General features: G+C 41.9%; 1 protein-coding gene across 1 annotated transcript in view; it reads right to left on the bottom strand.

Annotated features, from left to right (window-relative positions):
* Positions 1 to 7813: 7813 nt before the first annotated feature.
* SLC9A2 (solute carrier family 9 member A2) overlaps positions 7814 to 26377 on the bottom strand; it is a gene marked incomplete at both ends in the record, with an annotated part of 32584 nt that continues 14020 nt past the window's right edge. Inside the window, 9 exons of the mRNA XM_082484266.1 lie at positions 7814 to 8184; positions 10325 to 10415; positions 12330 to 12461; positions 13353 to 13449; positions 14035 to 14196; positions 15678 to 15748; positions 17080 to 17169; positions 19793 to 19995; positions 21515 to 21732. Coding sequence (XP_082340392.1) covers positions 7814 to 8184; positions 10325 to 10415; positions 12330 to 12461; positions 13353 to 13449; positions 14035 to 14196; positions 15678 to 15748; positions 17080 to 17169; positions 19793 to 19995; positions 21515 to 21732 — 1435 coding nt within the window. The remainder of the gene's footprint in view (positions 8185 to 10324; positions 10416 to 12329; positions 12462 to 13352; positions 13450 to 14034; positions 14197 to 15677; positions 15749 to 17079; positions 17170 to 19792; positions 19996 to 21514; positions 21733 to 26377) is intronic.

Genomic DNA, 26377 nt, shown 5'->3' with positions numbered 1-26377 from the left:
AAAGCATGAAGGAAAAGGGTAGGAAAAAACACTCAAAAATTAATATATATGAAAGATACAGTAATTTTGTTGGTTATATGAGGTAACATAACATTTACCCTCCTAAGTTGCTGCACCGATTAAAGCTGAATTCTGTAAACGCCATAAAATTCAGTTTATATTAACATATACAGCTGCCTGAATATTGCTTATAAAAACTTCAAAACTTCACCGGTTTTGTTTATACATAAGTGAAAAGCGTGCTTTCCACAATCAGCGAATATTTTTGGTTTATTTTGAAAAATAGTTCTCCATATAAGCTAAATAAATATGAAATTAAATAATCAAATTGATAAATCTGTGGAAGGCTGTGGTCTTAGTGACATGTTGCAACTGATGTTACAGAAGAAAAGCTTTTTACTTGAAGGCCAAAATGCTTTCTGAAGTGCTGCAGAGACATTTCTTCGTAAAGCCTTATTTACAGAGAAGCAGAGAAGTTGCACTTTTTTTTTTTTAAGGGATAGAAGTAAAATGAAGTGACATTACACATGTTTTTTCCCCTGGTCCTCTGCTGAAACTACAGCACAAAATAGGGGTTCAAGTCACTATGAAGTGCAGATGTTTTTGTTTTGCCTTTTTTATCTTCAACCTGTACCTTAAAATGATCCTTTGAATCTGCGTACTTTTCATATAAAAGGCACAGGAGCCAAGGATTCAACAAGAAGTGTCTTGACAGTGAATGAGAAAGAATAAATAAAAGAAAATAGAGAACTTGCCAGTTTTGAGATAGAGTGCTTAAAGCTACTGTTCCTACTGCCTGGAGACCGTGTTTGTATCCCGTAGGTTGTCTCTTAGTTGCTGTAACTGTGCAAGTTCAGAGAGTGATGAGTAAATCACATCCTTGGAGATAAGGAGATGTGACTCTCTCTTTTTTGAGGGAGGAGCAGTTGCAGCTATTTTTGGCTACAGGCTAGTGGGCTTTACTGAATTATTCAGGAGTTTCCTGAATCCAGTTGTGGTATGTGAAGACTGTAGCAAAACAGATCTGAATATGGACTAAAGAAAAATTTTCTACCTGCAAATCACTGCAAATTAAAATGTTTATCTTCTTGCTGTTACTTTAGTTTTGGGTTGGTTTTCTTGGGCTTGTAGGCAGGGTTGGGTTTTTTTTCCTTTTTACATTTTGAAAATTTCGCTTTTTTAACTGGACTACTTTTCTGACCTCTATGATCAGCTGACGTTGAAGAGGCTGTGTACACACTGTAGTAATTTATGTCTGTAAAGCAGCTGGTAGCATATAATATGTACCGATTTTGTTGCTTTTAAATGATGAAGCAAATGTAAGATTTATTCTGTGATGGTGTATGCTGCATACATACGAAGAGATCCTTTATAAACACACCAGTTCTGCAGATTGCAGTTTCTTGTCCTGTTTTCTTTTCTCTGAATTTCCTCACTGCAGCACCACCACAGAGGTCAGGACCGTTCTCATTTTCTGCGAAGAGGTTGATTATTGAGCAGATAATGCATCAACAAAACAGTAAGCAATGCTTGTTCTAACAGGCTTGCTGGTTACTTCAAGTACTCTGTAATGCCATCACATTCTAGCTGATGGGTATGTTCAGGTGCTGTCAGCCCTTACTTGGTTATGGGTGCTGTGGAATACCCTTGCGTAAGTGATGCTTTATAGCTTGGCACTTAGGGATTTGAAAACCCAAGACTCGACTGTGCTGTTACTGCTCTAATGTTGGAGACTCATTCACAAAGAGCTGATCGTGAATATTGTAAGGGAGTACATTGGAGCCTGAACTTTGAGAATCAAATGATTGTGGGTGGAGCTCAGATGACTTTCTCATAAAAATTAAAGAGTTTGTAAAGCTTGTTTTAAAAGGAAGTCTTGAAAAACTGTGTTAACTTTCAAGGAGACATGAAGCCAAATTTCTAGGTACTTTAAATCCTAAATTAGCATCAAATAACTATTTTTGAGACGTGCTACGCAATAGGAACTGCTCTTCCATTCTGTCAAATTTGTAATCATAGAATGGTTAGAGTTGGAAGGGACCTTAAAGATCATCTAGTTCCAACCCCCCTGCCATGAGCAGGGACACCTTTCACTAGACCAGGTTGCTCAAAGCCCCATCTAACCTGGCCTTGAAGACTTCCAGCGATGGGGCATCCGCCATTTCTCTGGGCATCATGTTCTAGGGTTTCACTGCCCTGACAGTAAATAATTTCTTCCCAATATCTAATCCAAACCTACCCTCTTTCAGTTTAAAACTCTCATCTCTCGTCCTATCACTACACTCCTTGATAGAGAGTCCCTCCCTGTCTTTCCTGTAGGCCCCCTTTAGGTACTGGAAGGCTGCTATAAGGTCTCCCTGGAGCCTTCTTTTCTCAAGGCTGAACAGCCACAACTCTCTCAGCCTGTCCTCACAGGAGAGGTGCTCCAGCCTTATCATCTTCGTGGGCCTCCTCTGGCCTCGCTCCAAGAGGTCCATGTGCTTCTTGTGTTGGGGGCCCCATAGCTGGATGCAGATTCCAGGTGGGGTCTCCCGAGAGCAGAGTAGAGGTTAGGATCACCTCCCTCAACCTGCTGGCCTCGCTGCTTTTGATGCAGCCTAGGATACAGTTGGATTTCCGGGCTGCAAGTGCACGTGGCTGGCTCACATTGAGCTCATCCACCACCATCCCCCAGTCCTTCTCCTCAGAGCTGCTCTGGATCCTTTCTCTGCTGAGCCTGTATTTGTGCTTGGGGTTGCCCCGACCCAGATGTAGGACCTTGCACTTGGCCTTGTTGAACTTCATGAGGTTGGCGTGGGCTCACCTCTCAAGGCTGTCCAGGTCCCTCTGGATGGCATCCCTTCCCTCCAGTGTGTCAACTGCACCACACAGCTTGGTGTCCATCAGCAAACTTGCTGAGGGTGCGCTGCATCCCACAGTACTGACTCCTAAGGAATGCCACTTGTCACTGGTTGCCACTTGGGCATTGAGCCATTGACTGCAACTCTTTGAGGGCAGTCATCCAGCCACTTCCTTATCCATCGAGTGGTCCATCTGTCAAATCCATGTCTCTCCAATTTAGAGACAATAAATAGGAGGTCTTAGATATGAAAAATAAATTAAGTAAACTGGGGTATTTTCAATGCCTTTTCCTTTTTGTGGCAAAAAATTACTTTTTGAAACAAAACCTGTGGCAATTGGGGTGCTGTTGTAACTCACAAATCACAAATTTAAACCTGAGCACGTTTCAGCTCATGAACCAGTGAGACTCAGCAGAGCAGCCAGTGTATCTATTGCTTTCCTTTCTGCAATCTTAGTCCTGCATATTCTGTCATATCCCACAGAATTAAAAGGCTTCCAAAGCACATCAGTGCTGTACAGGAACCACATCAGTGTCTGCTGACTTGGGAGAGGAATGATGCTAACCCAATCTCCCATCATGTTATCCTATTAGAAGATCTGTCTACCACCTGCAAGAAGAATTCTTCTGATGGGTAAGATTCTCAAGTGGCCCAGCACAGTATCCAAGAGGGACAATTTTCAGCCCCAACTTTGATTAACTCCCAAATGCTAAGTTTCCTTCAATTATTCAGGGGAGAATTAAGCTGACATGCTTTTATTTTTTTATTTTTTAATATCATGGTTTAACCCCATTTAACTGGCCATCTAATAAATAGGCCAAGAGGGAGATGAAACTCTTTGTCTTGAAAGTTGTTCAAACAACTGACAGCGTCAAGCACAGCTGCGGGTTTATCCAGAAAGGGCAAGTTATATCATGATCTGCTAAAATGTGGGATTAGAAAGGGCTGTTAGTCCTCCTGTCTCTCCCGGATTTAAATAGCACCTGATTCAGGCAGTCCATGACTTCTCTCTGTAGTGTCCTAAAACAGTTCCTCCTTCTCGTGCTTGGACTTGATACCTCCTCCATCCAGAAAACATTCTGGCCTGAGCCTCCAATCTATCGTTGGCCTGGCAGGGGTTGTGTATTGCAGATGCCGTGTTTTAAGCATATTCACGAGCATATTTTCATAGGATCAGAGCTATTGTAGTACAAAAAGCATTCCTCCGGCCAGTTTCAAAATCCTTCATCTTTTCTTCAGAAGAAGAAGGGAACGTTGGCAGAACTTAGGCAATTTTGGAAATGGTCCCCAGCTAAAGAGTTTCTTGAAGTGTCAGCCTAAAAACGTTGCTGGGGTCTGGAACTGGCGGACTTGGCATCACCTGAAAAAGCCCACGCAGGGTGCAGTGTGTGTGCTCCCAGAGACCCCAAGATAATCTCCACAACAGCATGCATGTTATTTTGGCCGAATTTTTAACTTTGTTTCTCCATGGGATTTCTATGTGGCTTCCGTGGAGAAGGATATTCTCAAGTTTCTAAATTGTTATGCAGCACGGTTTTCTTCTGTGGAACACCCGTGGTTCCAGTGGAGCTTGGGTTATACTTTAGTACCAAGTAGGACAGCCCTGAAAATCTTGCCTCTTATGGCAAATTGGTCTTGTTTTCTCTTTCAAGTTTCTGCTTAAAACAGATAACTGAGTGCTCATCTTACTCTTTAGTCCTCGCTATACCTACTTTCTTAACCCACTTACTTTAAATTTATAGGCCTCTCAGCGGCTGAAGGGGGAAATTCTCGGAAAACCTTAATTCAGTGTGACACACATATTTTCCTACTGTCCCTATAACTGGGCATTGTGCTTCCTCACCAAGGCAGGAAAATATCAATGCTACAGAGTGTACTGGGGAGTCCATCTGGAAACAAAAAATCTGTATGTGGATTTGGCGAGTTTCCCAGTCACTGCTGAAGAAGAAGTGGTTCCCTGAAAAAATGAAAAACATGTTCCCAGTCAATACATGACTTTCCCCATCAGATGGCGCTCAAGGACAGTTATTGGGCATTTCATTCTCCAGCGGACAGACTCTCTTTGCTACAACACGAAGGAAAGGTCTCCTCTGCAAGATAAAGTTAGATGGGCCTTTTAGAAAGATCAAAAAGTGCTATTGAACTTTTTTTTTCCTTTGCGGGAAAAGAAAAAAAAAAAAAATTGAAAAGGCAAACCTCTGACCCAAACTAGAGCAACAGCTGATTGAGAAGGACTACCTGAGACACAGCCTGTGTCACCTGCTGCTGTCATTGCTACCGAAAAGAACGACCAGGATAGTTCCCAGAGGTGGTGATGGTCTGACCCAGCAGTAGCGGAAAAGAGTCTGAAACGGGTGGGAGGAGCAGGAGTGGGGAAGGGAGAGAGCGCTTGCAAGGAGACAGAGTTCCGGGAGACTCGTGATTCTGCTTCACAGTGTAGCCGTGCTGGAGATCTGCCTTGACGCTTGTCATCCGTGGATCTCGAAGTGCTTTGGACAGGTAACAGCGTGCTAGAATGTTTTGAAGCACCAAGAGCTTAAGACCGTATTTCACAAAACCAACCTCCAATTTGATGTGCGTGTACTATGGGGGCAGCCACTATAAGTACCGATGGTCTGAGCATGTGCTGCACTAACGGGCAACCAGCAGAGCAGTAAGGTTCCTGAAACCTCCATTCATTATTTAGAACTGTGCATTAAAAAAAGACAACCATTTGGAAAAAAAGGCAGCGTTCCCCGGATACAAGCCAATTCCTTGATCGCTACCAGCACATGGAAGAGAAATCTCCACAGGAGTTAAACTAAATGTTGCTGTGCAATATTTCACATTTATTTATTTATTTATTTATTTGGTCAAATTTCAGATGGGCCTGATATAAAAAACAGTCTGATCTGCAAGGAGGACACGGTTTCAAAACTGAACTCCACACTTAGGGCTTCTTTCTCATTCAAACATGATCCCGATAATGCAGTCACGTAGTACCCGCTGACAATTTTATTGATGAAACGTATTTTCCTGTCAAAAGACAAATTCAAATTTGGTTTTAAAGCTTTCTGGCTTTGTTTGAACCTTTTTTTCTTTTTTTCCCCCAAACAGGAGATGATCATCAAAGGATCGCTAAGTATTATTGCCTTCCACAAAAATCAGTGGTTGACAATAGCCATGAACATTTGACTGAGATTTTTAGGGTTCGCATAGCCATCCCTCTGCAGCTTAGACTTTGCATTTGACACGCAGCAGAAACTTCCATATGTGGAACAAAGGAAAAAGACTACAAGACCTGTGCCAATAGAAGAGTTTAGGAAGGCTTGACATTTCAAGTACATACATGAAATAAATATTTTGGAAAAGCTGTTAGAAGGAAAGTCTTAATCCCCATTTATAAAACTAATTTGTCAACCCCACCCGCGAACCTTTGAAAGAAAGCTACCCTGTGATTTTAAAAGGCAATTCTGATTTTTAATGGTTCTTTCAAAACAAGCTTAAATAAAAAAAAAAAAATTAATCTTATTGCCCACAGATTTAGAAATGTGCTAACGAAAAAAAGAAAAGTTATGATTTCACAGTGTACATTCTTCAATTAAAGTTATCAATCTTGTAACAAGTAGAATGAAAATGATTTCTGCATTGTGCTGAAATGTGTATCTGTGCTAAAGCAAGCTCAAAACTTAAGACAGATTAAGCGGGACAGAAAGTGCAAATTCCTGAGAGCTGCAGTTAAGTATCATTTATTTTACTGCACCCTCCCCTCCCAGAGGCACTCAAATGGCAGCCATTTGTGCTGGGATGAAGAAGTCTGTGTTTCTTACGGGTGATATTAAGGTGCACAGTGACTTCAACTTATTCCAGGACCCCGCTGTGCTACTTTTCTGTACAAACAAATTAGACGGAACATTTTTGTTCCTCGGGAGTGCATAGCTCAGACAAAGAAAAGATTATCTTTCCCCTTTTACAGACGAGGAAACAAGAAAAGTAAAACAAGCTGACCAGGGTCACAAGCATGAGTTGAATGAGCTTTCTTGAGTCTCAGTGGTCCCTGACTCAAACAGGAGACTGCTCGCTTTGGCTATGGGCAGTGCTCTGCAACTATTCTACTGCCGTGTTTGCACTGCAACGGAGAAACGAAGGTGCAAAAAGCAATTCTGAATAATTCTGAACGTTATTTATCCACTTAAAGTTTTCTCTTTTTAGAGGCTTCTGGTGTCCCGCTAGGTGCTCTCAGCCGTTGTTGACATTAGTGAAAGTCAAGGTCATTCAGATTTCCCTTGGCGATTCTCAGTACTTTTCAAAGGTTACATATTGCCACAAAATCAGAAAGTAAAAATTCAAGCTATTCAGGTCTCGTCTCTGTTGCAATTCCTCTCTGTAAACTGTATTTGCAATTCTGCTCCTACAGCTTGTTCCTTCTCTTCTTCCTCTTTTTCTGCATCACAGCTCTTCGAACAAACTGGGCTTTAGGAATATCTTTATTCTTCTTACAAAGTCTGTACAATAGGTGCATTGTGCAATTTTCAGTGTTAAGCAGATTAAAGCTCCAGTTAAAACAATTGATTATAAATAAAATCTGAAATGATACAGAATATTTTTTTTAAGAACGCATTCCTCGCCGGACTTTCAACAATGATTTTCAATGGATAACTGGGTATTGAACCTGCATGACTTGGTTCCACAAGAGATGATGTGATAAGGCACATTTCCATCCTATCTTAATAGTGGAAATAATGTAATTAAAGCATTGCCATAAGTTATTTATAAAAGAGATTTCTCTTTTTTTGTGTCTTCAGCTTTGCAACTGTTCCAGTATTCCTTTAGCTTAGTTAATAGCATTGACTTTATCCAAATGGAAGTGGTTAGATCCACACTGAGGCTCGGTTGGTGGTTTTTTTAATGGATCCCATAGTCTGATCAGATAGTTTAGAATCCTCATTCGACCCATCCATGGTTTCTTACCAGTAGTTCTCTTTCTGCTCTGATCAGTATGGCTGGTTCTCGGGCTTACTTCTCTGCCTTTCCCCTTGCGATGCCTGCCTGACTAACCGTGGTGGTGGCGTAGGTCTGGCCGACCCGTGGTCTGCAGACAAATCTTCCCCGCTCAAAGTGCCAAATCTTGGTCTCGTCAGCAGTGGCTGCCTGAACCCGATGGATGGCTGAGGCAAGGTGCTTGGCTCCGGCTGCTCTCCTCGTCCGTCCTGGCTCCCGTCAACTTCGTTCTTCCACTCCACCCTAAACTCTGGCGATGGCCTCTGCTGTCTCAGTCTCTGGTCTCTCAAGATTTTCCCCGCTCTGGGTCTTAGATTGAGCACTGTGGTGGCGGCGTCCAGCTCAGAGTCACTGCTGTCACCCACTGTTAATTGAAAATAAAATTAAAATTTTAGGTGCAAAATATTACTGTTTCAGGGATATTTGAATAACAACACGCTAAGCACTAGTGGGCATGGAATAAAGTTTCCCAAATTCAGTGCTTTCTGATTAGACCAAGTAACAGACACTTTGCTCTGCTGGGACAGAGAATAGATTTGAATTACAAACATCCCTCCCCTCTGAACTGTGATTTTTAGAAAGTCCCCACACAGCCGCTCCTTAATCACTGAGTGCCCCCCTGTTTGAGTTGGCATTTCCCCATTTCTGCCTCCGGACACGGAGAAATCTGACCCTGTCTGAGCATCTTGGGGTCTGCTCCCCGCTTATGTCCAAGCAGGATACAGAAATGAGATATCTCACCCTCACATCCCGTGAAATCTAACCTGAGAGGCATTTCCAGAGCACGACATGGACAAGAGCTCTAGAAACCTGACTTTGGAAAAGGACTGTCAGCGTGCAGAGGATCTCCCAAGGTCAACGTACAGGTGGGAGGAAACAGCCTGTCCTTAATGTAGCTGAATGTAAGATACCAAAGAAAATCCACAGGGCAAATCTCACAGGCTGCAAGTGCTGCAGAATCCTTCACCCCCTCACAACAAGGCAGAAAATGGGCAAGAGAGAGTTGGCATAGCCATTCAGGGGATACTCTTAAACGATCGCTAGCAGGTAAAGCAAGCTGGAAACATTCTGGTTGTGCACACGTGCATATATTTTCCCCAGCAGACTTCTTTTTAATTGACTAAAACCTTCATCAAAACTTGCACGCTTCAGTCGTTATCAAATGATGACAAATGATCAAAATCTTTTCAACAATCATTTGTGAATGCCTTCAGATTTGTTCTTAGACTTAAGTCAGATACGATGTTTTATATATATCAAAGCAAAGAATTGTGTATTGTGCAACTGTCGTAAGAACAACTTCCATTAGCAGCCTACATGTTCTTTCTTTTAAAAAGGTGAGGAAGAGGTCAACAAAATATATCACCACATAATTGTTCATTCACCCAGATAATTATATATCAAGGAAGGTCTTCATCAGACTGTGTTTGCAGGCTTTTTCCCCCCTAAATATGTCAAATAATATATTTTTTGACAATTGAATAATCTGGAGGCACATTTCCTCTTTAATTCTAGGTGACAGTAGGTGACCTCTGCAGACATAACTACAGAATAAAAGGCATCCTACATTCAGGAAAGCAAAGATGTCATTATTAACAGACAAAAACGTGGTCTGTTGCTAAATTGATTTGGAAGAGTGGGAGACTAATTGGGGTGGGGATAAAGACACTTTAGCGCCTTTGTAGAGATTTAATCTTCCCCACAAGAGATCTTGATGGTTGCTTGTCATGAAAGGGAATGCTCCTGAACACGGTGTAAGCACGGTAATACAAACGGTAATAATCAAAAGTAATACATAGAATTGGGCAAAGTTTTCACATCAAATGGTTGTCTTCTTCCAGCTTTTTAAATTTTTTTGTTAGAATTCAAGATCTCCAATATAAAACAATTGTGAGTTTAGGCACTAAAAAAAAAAAGACATTTTGGTTGTAAACCACAGCATTTTGAGAAGTTCTTAATGGGATCTATAAAGCAGATCTCATGTCCTCATTGTCCTCCTCTCTGGTTTGGTTCTCAGAGCAGCGTCCTCTACCCTAACTCCAGTGAGAAAAGAAACCAAACAGGCTCATAATCCAAGAGGAAGATCTGGACATTAGGGAATAAAGACAAGGAGAATGAGCCATGGCAGCATTTCTGGTGCAGAAGTGTTTCAGGCTGCTGCTCGCTCACCCAAGGAGACGTGCTGGGAGGACAATGCCACTACGGCATTTGAACGGAGAAAGCCCCACAAGACTCTGCTTGCTGGGGCATTCCTCTACGCTCAAATACCTGCTTTAGTACCCCCGCTTTTAATGCTCTAAGACCCCTGCTAAACATCCAACACCTAGAAATATGCTCTGAAGGTATTAACTCTAGAATGCAAGCATGTGAACATAAACCATGTAATATTTATTTGAAAATTAATATGCTGGTTTCCCTACGCCATCCCTGGAAAACCTTTTCTTCTGTGCAGGCAAAATGACTGCAGCACAGTAATAAGAGAGAGCAGAAAACAACGTCATTACCTCTGGAAGATGTTTTATTTCTCACTCGTAGCTTCTCTGGGAGTTTAGTGTTTTTAGGAAGTGAAAGGAATCTTTTTGTATTTGCAGCAGCCTGTGCAAAGAAATATAAGAAATGTTAAGTTACTGCAGACTGAAGTATCTGCATAACGTCTGTTAAGATACGCGACTAAGGCTTGAATGGGTTTATGTAGCTGAGGGGCTAAAGAGTAGTTTGGGATTAGCTAATACATGATCTTTTACTACGCACTCAAGTTAACGCCAATTGCTGGTTGAGGTCTGTGCGAACTAAGGTAAAGACCGAGTAATCTCAAGCAGCTTAATCAAAGCAATGCCTAGTGATATGCCCTCTGACATCGAAGTCAATAAATGTACGCTCTCTAACCTCAACCTTACCTGTACAGGTTTTCCTAAGGAAAGCTAACGCTGCAAGCACGGCATCACTTCATGCCATTCCCGTTTGGAACTTTTTATTAGCCAGCTGCAAAAATTTGGTTGCGACTGAAGCTCGGGCACAAGAACTAATCTGTATTCTGATCCTGCAAGCACTTTATACATATAAATGACTTTATACAGTTGACTAGTCACACTGCAGTTGGTGGGGAAGTTAGGCACCAGCGTGATCATTTACCAATTCAGGGCATAAAATCCATGTTTTCCCAGGACTAAGCTGTAAAGGCCCTGGGTGCAGAGCACACCTCATACTTCCTGGAACATAAGAGGTACTTCCCAGGAAAGGTTGCTTTTTATTTAAAATTCAAAAATTTCTCAAGGGCATCCTTTCTTACATTCGGTACAAAGATTTTTTAAAACCTTTACAGTCTACCAGCTCTCCCCTGCTTGTACCATTCATGGTTGCACACTCAAAGGGAACCTGAAAGGAAATCTGTGTTTCATAAGACATTTTTCCTCGTTGGATATTGCTGTGCTGCTCAGGACCACTATGCTTCCCTCTGCGGTGAATTTATCCAAGGATGATTATTTTTAAAATTACAGCCTGTGCATTTTAAAAAGCTGTCAGACATTCTCTTTCTCTTCCTGCCCCCAAAATGTCTCAATTCTGCTCAGTCTCTTCATTATTCCACCTAGTATGTCATTTATTTGTATGACAGAGACAATATATGTAACTGTGGTTGAGAGGGGAAAAATCATTCAGGAACAAACTTATTGTCACAATTAAGGCCACAGTAACCCTAGTAATGATCACAAATGAGATACAGCACTTATTGGAGACATCATTCCAGCCTCAGCTGCTGAAGGCGTTAATAAAGGTACCAGTCACTAAGTATTCCTGTAACATGAAAATATGTATTTATAGGATGGGTAATTTCTCCAATACGAAGGATTAGTCTCCAATAAGAAGGTGATTTGGGATTCAGCTTCCCTGCTGAATCAGCATGCTATGTTCAAATATGGTCTGAAGTTTGCAATGAAGGTATCGCAGCATTGCCTCAGAGAGCCAAATGTCATCATGACATACCATTTCTTCTAGGTGGAGGGGGTTTTCCTATTCTCTGTCAAAACCTGAAGTCTTGACTACATTTTATGAATACTAAATACCCAAAAAACATTTTTCAAATGAAGTGCCCACCCTGACTGACTCGATCAAAAGTTGTCCTCTTTCCCATATTTTGAAACATACTGTAAGTAGTCTGTATCAAAGTAATTTTTGACCTTGATCATCCACACCTCACCAAAATGCTGACAAGAGAATACTGACCATCCCTTAGAAATACACTGTGTGTGGAGCCTGTTCAGCTCCTCTGAGATAAAATTATGGCAGCAGATCCCACTCCCATATCATATTCTACAAGACTGAAGCTTTGCTGAAAGGGTCAGCCCAAATTAAGGGGCCCCTGTGTGCAATTCAAGATGTGAGAGTGACATAAGATGTGCGTTTGTCTTCCAAATTCAGGAATATTTTTTTCTGGATTTCAGAAGATTTCCTTCCCGCATGAGATTTAGCTACAAAGAACTGTTTTCTGTAAAACAACTAAAATGCAAGTACCGGTCTTTCTCTTGACAAGCTGTTCGTCTTCCTCAGGCTCTCCCTAAGGCTGTGCCGGCGACGGATCAGAATTTCTTTGGCCTGCTTTTCATTTGCATCTGCAGCCAGGCTATGTCGGTTATATGACATTGTCTGAAATATAAAAGCAGGGGTTACATTCTGAAAAGCACGATGTCAAATGTGTTGAACTATATGCACAGTGCAAAACAGCCTTGTTGTAACAAGCATCATAAATCCTTGCGAACAAAATCATATTGAAAAACAAGGACAGTAATTATGCCAGCATTTTTTTAGTCATCTGCTTCGCAAGCACCTGCTTTTTTTTTTTTTTTTTTTTTAACCTGCTGATATTTGTAATGAAAGATAAATCGGAAAAAGCTGGCTGAACACAGTGTTTACCCCCACATTGGACTAGCTCAGTCAATATGTCAATAGAGGATGCACACTTGAAAGCGATAAGTTGAGTCACCTAGGGGGAAGCCATTTTTACCTCCAGCAAGCTGAAGCTTGCTCCGCTTTTGAATGTTTTCCAAGGACTCAGACATTGAAACTACTTAGCCACAGGAGGGTAAATGTGAAATGTCCTTTTTGCTTTTATTTCACTGTTTTTCCAGCTCATCACCTCTGCTCTTAATACAAACAACTTCACAACTGGAGGCAAATGGGAAATCTAATCTCATATCATGAAGTGACCAAAATACTGATATAAGTGGGACAACGTTGGTTGAATTCGCACCTATGATCCCTTTTAAGTAATGTAAGTATATTGTAGCTAATAACAAAACCAAACCATTAATTTTTATCTCTCGTATAAGGTCAAGTAACCTATTTACATCAAGGAGTATGAATATGTTGCTGTACGTATGACAGGACATGGATCCACAGGCAATAGAAGTAAATATCGACATTAATTATTATGCTGTGGTACAGCAGATGCTGCACTAGCCCAAAGATATGTTATGAAGGTAATCAGTGTATTCAAAGATTAGTGGGATGTTTAAGTATGCAAAACTTCATCCTTACTCGATGTCGTATTTGGTAGAGATTCTTTGTTAATATTTCCCGCATGTTTTCCATTTCAGTGGGAGAAAGCGGCTTTATCTTTCCTTCATGATATTCACTGTGGCAGGATAAAAAAGGAAAATAGAGGAAAGAAAGAGAGAAAGAATGCTTTTATTTTTATGACTGGGAATTACATTTGAACTATTTCCTTCGTTAGAGTTGGAAACAACATTTCAAAACAACCGAGGAACAGGTGAAAACGTAACATGTAGGAATGAAATCTTGATCTCATCTGAGTCAGTGGCGAGGCTCAAAACCCAGTCTCCAAAATTTGATATAAATTACATTAAACTGTGAATTTGATTAAGGTGCTTTTCAAAATGCCCCTCAGGCTTCCCCCGTAGCTATTCACAGCAGATGGGCAGGAACTGGTTCAAACCCAGCTCCGCTCTATGTGGTAAATCAATGTTCCCGTGAGCAGCTGCCCTTGTAAAACTACACCCTCCGGACCAGCGCAGCTCTCCGGGCGCTTCGTGTGTGAGCTGCAGGCAAAAGCTCCCGTTTCACATCCGCTTACTGTTCAGGTGACATTTGGACACAAAGTGTCCCAAGTCAAAGTGATTATCCTGCCGACAGACCGGGCTGTGAAAGAAATTACGCGACCCAGCCGAAACGCTCGGCCACCCTGGCATCGCTCGCTCACCTGAGAGACACCGACGATGGGACCTTGCTTATCATTCCGCTCTCCGCCATCTCGATGGCATGCTTGATTTCCAGCTTCTTGTACAAAGAAACAATGCTGGATTTGGGCTGGTTCTCCCGGATTAGAAGTCTTCGCAGGTATTTGTTGTCAAACTTTTTAAACCTGTCCATGAGGCAAACCACCCCAACCAGTTAATCTTTACCGTGCGTAGTTAAGGAAAGCCAATATACTGTGGCTAATGCAATTGTGAAGGAATTCATTCCCTGGGAATGCGTCTATTCATATTAACAACCTACTGCTGAGTAACATAAAAAAGGGTCAAGTTCATCTTTGCTTCAGATAGATAGTCTTAACCTGTGTTTTCGTTAATATGTTAATGGAAAGTCTCCCTAGCAGCAACTTTAAACTTTTAGGTGTTCCGTGTTATTAGGCAATATTATTTTTAATTCTCCATTTTCATCAAGACAAAGAGAACATTAAATATTTACTGTAATAACAAATACAAGGTCTAAATTTGCACTGACTGCTTTTTCTTTGAAATTTTAGCCTGCTTTTGTGAAACTTTGGAAGTTCTCCCTTTCCTCTAAAGCAATTGCAACCCTCTTGCATGCTTGGTGAAAAAATATTGATTACAGCTGGGGTGATATTTTTTCTCAGAAAATATTTTGCCCTACGGCCATTCTGAAATTATTCCTGATTTTGGGTCTGAAGGTCGTGAAAATGTGGGACCCTCCTTTGCTCTGTAACCTGTTAATTAAAGATCTCACACAGACTGGAGGAGAACCAGGGTGAGTAAAGGAAAGCTGTACCCATGTCATGTATGCATCTGTCACGAGAGTGCCCTCACTGCGCTGCCCTCAAATCATTTGGGGAAGGCTCTTCTCAGCCCTTCCTGCTGGTGCTGTTCCTCTTTGTAGAAAACACTTAAATTCTTGTTGGAGCAGTGACTAAAAGGTGGGTGAGCAATGCCCACGCTTTGGGTCTAAACGATTTGGGTGTAAAAGAGCGTGCTTCTAAGAAAAGGGAGTTAGATCCAAACCGATGACAATGGTGATTCAGCAGCTAAACTAAACACCAGAATTATTCAGGTATTGCCAGTGGTAATCTTCTTAACTGACACGAAGTCTTAAATAATACATACCATCAAGAACCGTGGAGCTGCCTGCCATTAGGATCTCTCATGCACCTCACGCCAGCTGGTGCCTTGATCTTTCTAGAGAAAGTCCCAAAGCTTTTGTATGTTTCCCATCCAATAGGGAACTAACCCCTCACTTAACACTGCAGAGACATACAATTTGCAGGAGGAAAGCCGGATGGGACGAAAGGCCCAGCAGACATACAGGAAATGCTCTGAAACAGTCAGAAACAGGGAGAGGACACCCACCCTCAGAAGGTACCGTACTTTCCCCTGGGATCGGAGGGCCGCCTTTCTTCCCAGCTGGAGTTGTTCTACTTACTTGTGGTTTAGTAAAAAGACATTGTTTTGCTGCTTTCCCTTTGTAACCCACACATTCTAAAAACAACCATCCGCTTTCAAGATTAAAATGCTGAAAATGAAATCTGATGCCCAACAGCCTTCGTTTGTTGCTGCTGAGCCAGTTTAGCCTCTCCCATATAACAAAAGTTTTAAATGACATTCTTACTTATCTCTCCAAAAGTTGTGACCCCAGTGTCCGCACACATCTTCAATTCCAGTCTTCACGTGGTCAAAGAACTGAAGAGGAAACGTCAGTTCATTACATAAACTTACCGACGTGGCTTGGCCTGCCCTTAGATATTATTAGTTCCTAACTTACTTCAAAACAGAAAAGCGTAGTCAGTATTCGGGGTGACGCTTCAGTTTAACTAAACGTAGTCTAATCAAACCCAGAGCCAGACTCCGTTTTGTTCTTGTGGAGCTTCCTTAGCTCGCAGCCCAAAAGGACAGAAGTTCGTTGCTATTTTCCTCAATGTCAGCCTTGCTCAGGTCCTGCCTGAATCTGGAGGTAACTTTTTTCCCCCCATATCTTCATTTCTTTTAAGTTCCCTAACCACTTAGGGCTATGCCTGGGACTTCTCCAGGGACTTCTTCAGGCCTGACAGTAAACCAGGTACTACTTTGCAGAGAAGAGAACCTGAGTGGGCAGCAGCTCCCCACCTTAGCATTGGCCCCTCAGGACGCACAGGACAGAGCTGAGATAGGCAGCATCAGGTCCTGAGCTGCAATTATAGGGGACTGTGGTCTAGACTCACCTCAAAGCATCCAGAGCACCTAATATTAGAAAGACACTCTTCCTCAGTTTATTAGGAATTGCAAAAGAGCGAACCAGTTCAGCTAGGATCTCACTTGATCCCCAGAGGCAGCTCGTCTGCTCTTAACTCAAGGACCATAGCAGGGGTCTCTCAAATTCAGGGGCAAATCATGGTAGGTATGTCCAAAAGATAAGCTTTACAAGCACAGACTTTTAGATGCCTAGATTGACTTCTTTGTTGCATGTGGTCCTTATTATTTCTCATTTTTAGAATTTCAAGCCACCTGCCACAGGTATGCTGCAAGGAGAAATACATTCAAGAATATTCAAGGCTAATGAACTGCAATAATTGGAGACATACACGTACCAAGTACAAATCTATAAAGAGGATGATGATGTGCGAGTTAAGTAAGTTTAAGAGTGTGTATAGGAGGAGTTTGCATTTGTTTAATCAGACTAATGGAAATGCAATGTAACGTAATTAAATTGCCAGAGCTTTCCTAATGTAACCAAGTTCTAAAATAACACATAACTTATGTGTGAAACAAACTACAGAAAATTAATTAACCTCAAGAGATGAACAACTAAGAAAATGAAGATTCCAAAATAATGATACATAATAATGCTAATTTTGGTAATTGCCAAAGGTTAAATACAAGCTCTACAGTTATTGTGCTTATAACAGCTACCGAAAAGAAGTCTAAAAGAGTGTGTCTCTCTGTAATACTATATGCTGAATCCTTGTCTTACTGAAAGCCACTAGGAATTTCATCTCTAGGGGGGTTTCATCTATGACACTAAAGCTGCAACATACCCTGTTATAAATTTCTTCACCGACAGCAGGCTGCTTTTTATTTGACCTTTTGACATCAAGAAACTCCACCAGTGGGCGAATTGTTATTCCCTGTGAAGACAAAAAAAAAAAAAAAAGGCACATAGTTCTGGTGTTTGTTTTTTTTTTTTTCCATAAACATAAAGAAAAAACAAAGCCTTTCGATCTTTTCCATCTCTGTCAGAGCATTGAAAATGGCTGTGGATACCGTTTTAGCTCTGGATACCCTTTCACCTTCCTAACCCCAAAATCCAGCCTGACACAATACTTATATCAGTGAATTCACTCTTCTGATTAGCAGATGTTGCACTTAGCTATGAAGTCCTTGACAGCACGGAGACTCCACTAATGCAACGGAAGGAAGGAAGGAAGGAAGGAAGGGGCTCTCTAGAGCTAAAAGGTCCAAGACAGGCAACCTCACAAGGAATACATCAATTACCACATCCATAGTATTTTTAAACTTTTTTTTTCCAGTTCTGATATATATTAGAAAAACTCTCACTTGTTTTCTGAATTAATAAACAGATCCCTCATCATTCCGAAGCAAACATATAAAGTACTCTTTTTAAGTGATGACTTCTAAAACAGATACTCAAAGATGTGTCAACAGTAGCACTAAAATTGCTATTCGAGATCACGACACTAAGACTTTTTGTAAATATGTGTCCTTGCCTGACTATTCTCAGAGAAAGAAGAAAAAGTTTTGGCTACCCCAGAATGATATAATGGTTTTGAACAATTATTTCTAGAAGAATTGACATAATTTGTTTATTGGTATAGGTGCACTGGCACAGAGGAGAGGAATGAATATCTCATGGTGTTGAGATCGGTTCCTACTATCCCAGACAACCAGGTCATATATTTCTTTTCGTAAATGAATCTAGCTTTACCTTTAAAGTAGTTAGGTTTCTTTGCCCCATTGCTCATACTGGAACACTCATCCTGAACCTCATTGTTCTGATAATTAGAAAGCTGTTTCTTAATTGCATCATGGCCACTCTGTACCACTTTGTTCTTGTGCCAACATTTGTCTTTTTAGTTTAAACAGTGCTCCTCCTTCTATGGTGTTCACTCCCTCATATAAACAGTAATTACATTCCCTCTTCTTGGCTAAGGCCAAGGCATTCTGGTCTCCTTTCACACAACAGGCTTACGAGTCCCAGGATCACTCTAGAACATGACACTATTCTCTGATGGAAATACCTATCTCAGTATGTCTTCAGATCGGATTTGCCTTTCTTCTTTCCCCACTGCATCGGTGGCTTAAAGTCTACTCTGTTATCAACTAGTACACCTGTGTCTTTTTCCCTTTCTATTTTTTTCCAAACGAAAGGTCCCCATTTCATAAGAGAAATCCCTAGCAAGAAAGTCCTGGCAAGAACACATTTGCACTTAACTACTGTTGAATTTCATTATGTTTCTATCATATTGGCCCTCAGTTATTCTATTCTTTCTACATGATACCCAATCGCGCTGTCACCCTGGTAACACCTTCCACAGCCCATCACAAGGAACATCAGCAACAAAAAACTCGTATGTTTATGTTCCGAGGTCAATAATGTGAATATTAAACAAAACCAACCCCAGGAACCATCCTTGAGGAATTCCATGAATAACATCTCGTCAGTCTATTATCTGACCAGAGTGGTTGAACGCTGGAGCAGGTGCCCAGAGAAGCTGGGAAATCTCCACCCATAGAGATATTCAGAACTCAACTTGACATGGCCCTGAGCAACATGATCTACCTTTGAAGGTGGCCTCGCTTTGGGCACTGGGTTGAACTAGAGACCCCCAGATGTCCTTTCTGACCCAAAGGACCATATGCTTCTATATCCCTTTAAAGGAGAAACTGTCAGCTCCTTCCTCATCCTAACATCACTCTAAACCTCAGTTTAACGAGTAGTTAAGCTAACAATCTCCTACATAGCCCCTTCCTTCAAAGATTTTACAATAGTCCGGTTAGATGAGATTACTCTAGAAAATAAACTGCCTTATCAAAGAATACCAGGTTTCCCTTGGTAAACCATGCTGCTTTTCAGAACACACTCCATTTACCTCCGTATTTTAAATTATTCTGTCCTTCAAAGTCAGGTTTCACAGATTGCATTCTAGGGTCAACTAACTGACCTGCAGCTGCTCCAGCCACCTTTTCCCCTTTCCCAAGTGTGAGCACAGACACTTGCTACTTCCCATGGCACTTTTATTCATATAAAAGGCAGGCTGAAAAAATATATTTTTTCCTACAGACCTAAAATTCCATGTACTAGCCCCTCACATCTCCCTCACCCCTCTGGATAATGACTCAAACACTTTAGTTCACCTCTCAGTGCCCTCAGTGTCTTCCATCCTCTGCTCACTGTGTGCCATACCCAACACCGAGCTCCTGAGTAAATGCACAACTTTGAATATTCTAACAAGGAATTAGTGCTGGGGCTGTACCCAGATTATCTCTTATCTCTACTCCAACCTCACTAGGTCTTAAATGCTTAATACTACTTATATGTTAGCATAAGTACTTAATATCTGACATACTTGTGCTACCTGTCTGCAGTCTGCATAGCATTTTTTTTTCAACTATGACCATGGAAAGTACCTTCAAGTATGTTCTTTCCAGTAAGTTACGACATTTGTTTTTCTTCCCACTGCTTATTTACAACCTGTTTGAGAAAGAAGTCCGGAAGAGGAAAGGCATTACCTGAATGAAAACGGTAAAGAATATCACCACGATAACAGCAGTGATGAACAATTTCTTCCTGGGAAACACAGCAGGAGGAAGCAGAAACACAAGTGAAAAGCAAATAGCTCCTCGGAGGCCTCCATAGGCGATAATAAATTGGTCCTTAAAAGTGAGAGGAATTGTCCGGAAAACATTAATGATCTGTGTCAAAACAAAAACACCTGAGGGAAAAACAAAAAAAAAAACAGAAATAAGGGGAGGAGGGGAAAAAAGGGAAAATAAATTACACAGAAGTCCTCCACAATGCTCATATTTGTTTTAAAACTTTTATTTGCTTCTTACCTATATATTATTTTTATATATATTATTACCTATATACTATATATATATATTATTATGTATTATATATATTATACCTGGTCTAGTGGGAGGTGTCCCTGCCTATGGCAGGGGGGCTGAAACTAGATGATCTTCAAGGCCCCTTCCAACCTAAACCATTGTATGATTCCATGATTCTATGATTCTACGATTATTGAAGAAATTAAATATTACTTAGCAGCTTGAAAACATCATGGAAGAAAAATTTAAAATGCCTAAGGGGCATCATCTTAAACATATTTATTGAGCTACCCACCTCAGGTCAGCTGGATTTAGGACCTGAAGCAGCTAATTGATCTCCACAAGACGGCTATCTGCTAGACTCTGCACCTCTAGAACAGCAATAATTCTGTGTCAGTATAGACCAAGACTCCTAATTTATTTTTTTAATAGGATTTGAGGTGATTTTGAACACTTTGGCTCGTCACCTCCATCGATCTGTGCTCTGAATTCTGCAAACTCCTATTCTCTCACTTAATTTTACTTGCACAGACAGGAAGGATGCAGGACTGGGGATTGAGGGAGAAGATGCCAGTGCATGCTGGTGTACCAAAGGCAAAGGCTCCAGGGATGTGTCGGACTGGAGTAAAGGTATACAGGCAGGTGAAGGGGGCAAGCATGGGGGCCAGGAGCTGGGGGGACAGTCAAGATGCTTAGCTGCTTTTCAGCGTAAGGTATTAATTGTGGGGTTGCAGGTGCAGGAGGGAAAATAGTCCAGATTTCTGCATGGGACGGAGACTTGGGAGCTGGAAGTAAGGGTGCAGAGGCAAACCAGAGGATGAGCCGCCGCTATGCACAGAGGGACCAAACGATTACGTAGGAGGAAACTGTAAGACCTACGAGCCTGACCTGCACTTAAGTCTCAAGGTAAAAGAAAAAGAGCTAGTACTGCCAACCCAGGAGTCAAGCAGCTTCTTATGGGATTTCTTTCTTCCCAATATATACCTGAACAACACTTCAACCACAGCGTTTCCTCTTTTGATGCTATTTATGCCAATGACTGGGAAAAGCCCAAAGTTAGTAAACATGAATAAAACAACTCACAAAACCTGTTTTATTGTTGTACAACTGCAAATTCTTTTAAGCAAAATTTGCTTATTTGTAAATAAATGTTGACTTAAATACTCTGATTACAAAGCAGACTGCCTCTGATTTTAGATGGGCGGGATCAGGACCAGACTGATTTCTGGGTTCCATTTTGGGGGAAGGTGGAAGCTGACCCTGAGATCTAGGACACCTTATAAATCAGAAGACCATTCTACAAGCTGATGGGACTCTGTATATTTTGTCATTCTCTACTTGAGGAGAGGTAAAAAGCTTCATTTGCAAACAATACTGATGGGTAGTCTGAGACTTGCTTACCCAGTGCCCTCCAGATTAAACAGAAAAGGAGGGTGAAGCTAACGAAGGCCCAGTTCCACTCATGGTTCTTCCCAACTGTAGACACTCCCATGAAGATGAAGATTAAGGTCTCACTGACACTGCTCAGCATCTTCATGAAATATTTTATTGTCGTATAGGATTTTTGGGAAACATTTTCCTCCACGTATTTATTCATGGTCATGGCACAAGCTGTGATCCTGCAAGGCAAACATTATCCTGTATTTCATCGGCTTGATTTTTTTTTTTTAGCCTCTCTCATTTCTACAGAATATTATTCACTTTTCCATAGTCATCTTTAAATACAAAGCATAACTTATTCCATAACCAATCTCAAATTTATAGACTTGGTGAACCTACAGTTTGGGGCATGAGATTTTTTTTCCACATTGGGGAGTTTTCTGAGAAGACATCAGTATATGAAGAGTTTTGTCACACACTAAATCCACGTGATCTGTGCAGGGGTCACTCAGACTCTGTGTTATGAAAGAGACAGAGCTGAGGAGAGCCAGAGGAAGCCCCGGAAAACAGGGATTGCTGCTTCTATTGCTGCTGAGGGACATCCGACAGGATGGCAACTGCACATCCTAGGGTGGGACTTCACTACCTTCCCGCCAGCAGTCGTCCCACCAAAATATACCCCTCCTCAATGGTAGTGACAGTAGCCAGCTCCTCTTTCCAGGCACAGTAAGCAGCAAGGCAACAGGCAATTTGTCATCCTCTACCACTCTAGGCCATTGCCTGCTTAGTCTGTGCATAGGAGCCATGGAGACCCATAGGGACCATGGACCCATAGGAGAAATACACACCCAGAAACCACGCTGGTGCTGTTGCACATTTAAAGCCTGTACAAATGAATGAAACGGGCATCTCGGCCAATACATGAGAGAATAGATAGGGCTTACTGTAAGTATGCCTACGTGTCCACGCTCTGAGCCTGTGTTAGTCAACAGAGTAGTCAACCAGCAGGAAGAGCGAAGAATGACATTACTGGCTGTACATCACCTGCTCAGTGTGGTTGCCCATGGTGCGAGGATGGCTGAGGATCACTCAGTTAGAAAGGTTGCAGGTTTAAAGATAGTTAGCAGAGCTGGAGGAAGGATAACCTCAAGGTGGTGCGTCAGCGTAGGGAAGCACAGTCTGAATTGCCTAATAACTATCAGGGTGGGCAACTAATGCAAGATGCATTGTGAAATAGCTGTCGCTCCCAGTTCTCTTATCTAGGGCAAAAACACATCTTCTCTGATTTCCCAGTTAAAAACGTTACACACACCCACGTATGGGTTCTCGGTCGAACCATGTACGTTAAACCTAAACAGAGAGAGATGTGTATTTATGTTGTCTTTCTGAACATAGCCCCTGAGGACTTGTCCTACCCTTACTTATCTCAGTTCCACCAGGTTTTCAGTTTATAATTATTTGGAAATATCTCTTCCTATTGAAATCTCCACACTGCTCTCTCTCATGGAGGAGGCTGGTAGATTTGCCAGCACCTCTTTGGAGAAAGTTGAAGAAGACTCTCCCACGTCTCACAGAGACCCCACTGCAGAAACTCTTTTGCTGAGCATGTCCTGCCTCTAAGCCAAGAGCCCCGTCTCTGAACAACTCAGACACCCCTGAATGTGGGTGTAAATGGAAAGGCAGACCGATGGAGAGCTCAGAAAAAGCTCACTGATGTTATGAACACACGTGCCTAGGTTCTTTCTTTTATAAAAAGGGATTAAAAAATATTTTGCAAAGCAGAAAGGGGAATCGCAGAAGCAACAGTAACTTCAAAAGGACCTTCACATAGTAAACTTTCTTAGAGTTTTGCAACAGAGTGTCCGTAGCAGCAGCTGAGGCTGTAGTCACTGGCAGACTATGAACATGTTTCTCCTAATTAATTGAAGTTATTTTGTCCAGAAATTTCCTTTTATTACATGGAGGACAATGGCCAAGATCTGAAACATAGTTGTAGATCTCTGACCCCACCAACACATCCACATCCCCAAAGTGACTGGGCAGCATTACTTTCGAAGGACTAATCTGGGAGGACACATGGACACTGGGAGAGGGCACAGTGTATTTCGCCGATCTCTGTCAAGTAGCATAGCTCCTGCAGGCACATCAGGGTGAATAAAACCCAGGAAAGAGGGCCTGATGTGGGGACAGATGCAGTTCAATGTGACAGGTAGGGGCTTACAAATACAGCTGGAGAGGGTTTGCTAGCAGAACAGTGCACCTAACTTGGACTTCACCCTGCATTTTCGTCCACCTACACTGTGATAGAGATGTCACCATGGTCTTGAAGAGAAAGATCCTCTGTGGCACAAGAGTAGGATGCTATCTGGGAAGCAGAGCTCATCATGGCCACATGGAATCCACCGTGGGAGAAAAGATGCAGATTTCACGAGCATGCAAGCTTCCTTCCTGCAACGCTCAGTGGTTTAGGTAACGCTACTGGTTTGAGCATGTGGTTGGGACAACAGAGGTCCTGCATTTTTGCCAATACAGACGGACTGCTGATGCTCTTCACAGCTGTCCTCCTTGTTCTGATCTTACAGTTGCCCAGACTGGGGACTTGTCATAGATCCCACCATAGATCCCACAAACATACGTGCATGCACATGTCAGGAAAAAAGTGGGAGAGTACCAGGGCCCTGCACAGATTTTGTCCTGATATGGAGTGATGACTTGGCCAGGACATACCCCAAGCCCAGAAGCTGTCAAACATTCCCAGGTTCTTCAGTTTACACATAGTCCTGGTGACCAACCTCAAAAATACATATGAAGAAGGGTTTCAAATATCTACTTAACACTTTCACCCTCCAGAACTCTCACATTCAGTGGCAAACCAGCTCTTCACAAGCCACAGACCTACACAGATCTCAGGTTATCTCACGGGTCGTGACAGCTCTCCCGTGCGTGGACAGCTTGTCTGTACAAGCGTAACAAGTCCGATGCATCCGGGCTACCTCCAGCCAACTGCGCACACAGTGGAGCTGGCAAGTGCCGGGGCAGCAAACGAAATATAGCGGGAAGGCAGCGGGCAGGCTGCAAAACAGCCATTTCCAGACCCGTGGTCATTCCAGAGTCTCAAAGCTCACTGCTCGAAGCATTCGGGCTGTCAGGTCCGCATCAAAGACAGAACAAAACACTCAGTACTATTTATTACCCTCTTAAAATAAATAGTTTTCATGATTACAGTCATTTAGGAAAGCCCTGCAGCTTGGGGAGTGGGGAAGCACACTCTGGACATGGTTTGTTTTTGGATCCTGAGGTAATGGAGACACTGTAAATAGACGACTGATAAGAATCTGTCACCAGATTAATCAGGATCTTTGCAAGCTGTAACTTAAAACACCTACCATGCTTAACCACTAGAATTTAAAGGGGCGATGCTCTTATACAGATATAATATTCATTTCAGTCACATTTTACATTCATTCAATTAGCGTCAACTAATTGATGAGTTGGTTCACCAGAATATCAAATAGTCCTGTACATCATTTGTTACATTTCAGTTAAGTAATATTCCACAGCTAATCACTGCTTAGTTTATGAATCTGGTATCTCTTCAGAATGCTTATCTACATTAGAAAAAAAAAAAACAACACTGTTGAAGTGTCTTTAATTTGAAAATGATATGTCAATATAGTGTTAGAATATAAAATAGATTTCTTTAAAGATTAAAGATTTTATGTATATTACTATATGTTCTTCCCAAACTAAATTTTTACTGTCACCATAATCTAAGCAAAAGATTAGGTATGTTTTATTTCACATTTCTTATCCCCACAGATTAATTCTGGCTTCCACTTCTGTGTCCTGAGGTAGTTGCCTTGGTCAAGAAGGGGAGGGGAAAAAACAGTTAATTGCAATTAACCTGCAACCTTCTGTGCTTCTGAAGAATAAAAGTCCTCCTGTACAAACAGTGCAGTTTCTGTCACGACTGCAATAAACGAGGCCACTGGGTTCAATCCTCAAGTTTCCTTGACCTACTAAATTTACAGTAGTTCCAATGTTTGCTCCTTTCAGCCTGCTAACTCACTGTTGCAAAGAAAAAGAAACACATACTAATAGTTCTGCTGCTCCACAGCCTTTATGAGAAATTAGTGAGCAGAAAATGCAGCATTATAATTAGAAATGGAACCAAGCAAAATAAAGTTCAGATCCACATCTGTATGTTTTACAGCCGTGTTCCTGACTCAAGCCTGGCTCTAATTACAGCAGAAGCTCTTTCCTCTCCTGGAGAGGACTTTCTCACTGGGGCTCACAGGGACATTGCTCAGTCCCTTTGCTATTTCAGCCGGGTAACCCGGTGCAGGGGTTATACACGGGTGCTTCAAGAATCGTTTGTCTCCAGAACGAGTTCACAGACTTAGAAGAGGGAGAAGCACCTTTCACTCCCCTCTATTCCTCTGCCAGTGAATTCCTACGTGCACAGAAATGAGGCACTCTGTGGATGTATCGTCTTATTTATTTGATAACACTGTATGTTCCTGCTCATGTCCTCCACCTAAAGCACGGTATGGCACGTAACCCCAAGGTCTCGCTGAGTATCTTTAGGAACCTGGTTATGAAGGAAGTGGGAATCAATAGTGTAACATGGATATGGGTGAAAAATAGGGAGATCAGGCAATTATTTCCTATAGGCTGGACTATAAATGGCGACAGAACCACATAATGAATAAACAACCCGGGTTGTAAGGGACACTCCAAAGTCATTTGGTCCAACCACATGCTCAAAGGAGGGCTGACTTTAAAGACAGACCCAGGCCATCACGCCATGAGTCACTGGCTGCAGAAAACGATGGGGAACTCAACACCGGTGCATGTCGCACTGTGACACAGAGCAAAAATACC

This window comes from Vanellus vanellus (assembly GCF_965231255.1).
Source record: "Vanellus vanellus genome assembly, chromosome: 1".
Taxonomy (NCBI): Eukaryota; Metazoa; Chordata; class Aves; order Charadriiformes; family Charadriidae; genus Vanellus; species Vanellus vanellus.
Note: the sequence above shows the minus strand (reverse complement) of the source record. Positions and strands in the feature narration are given on the sequence as shown.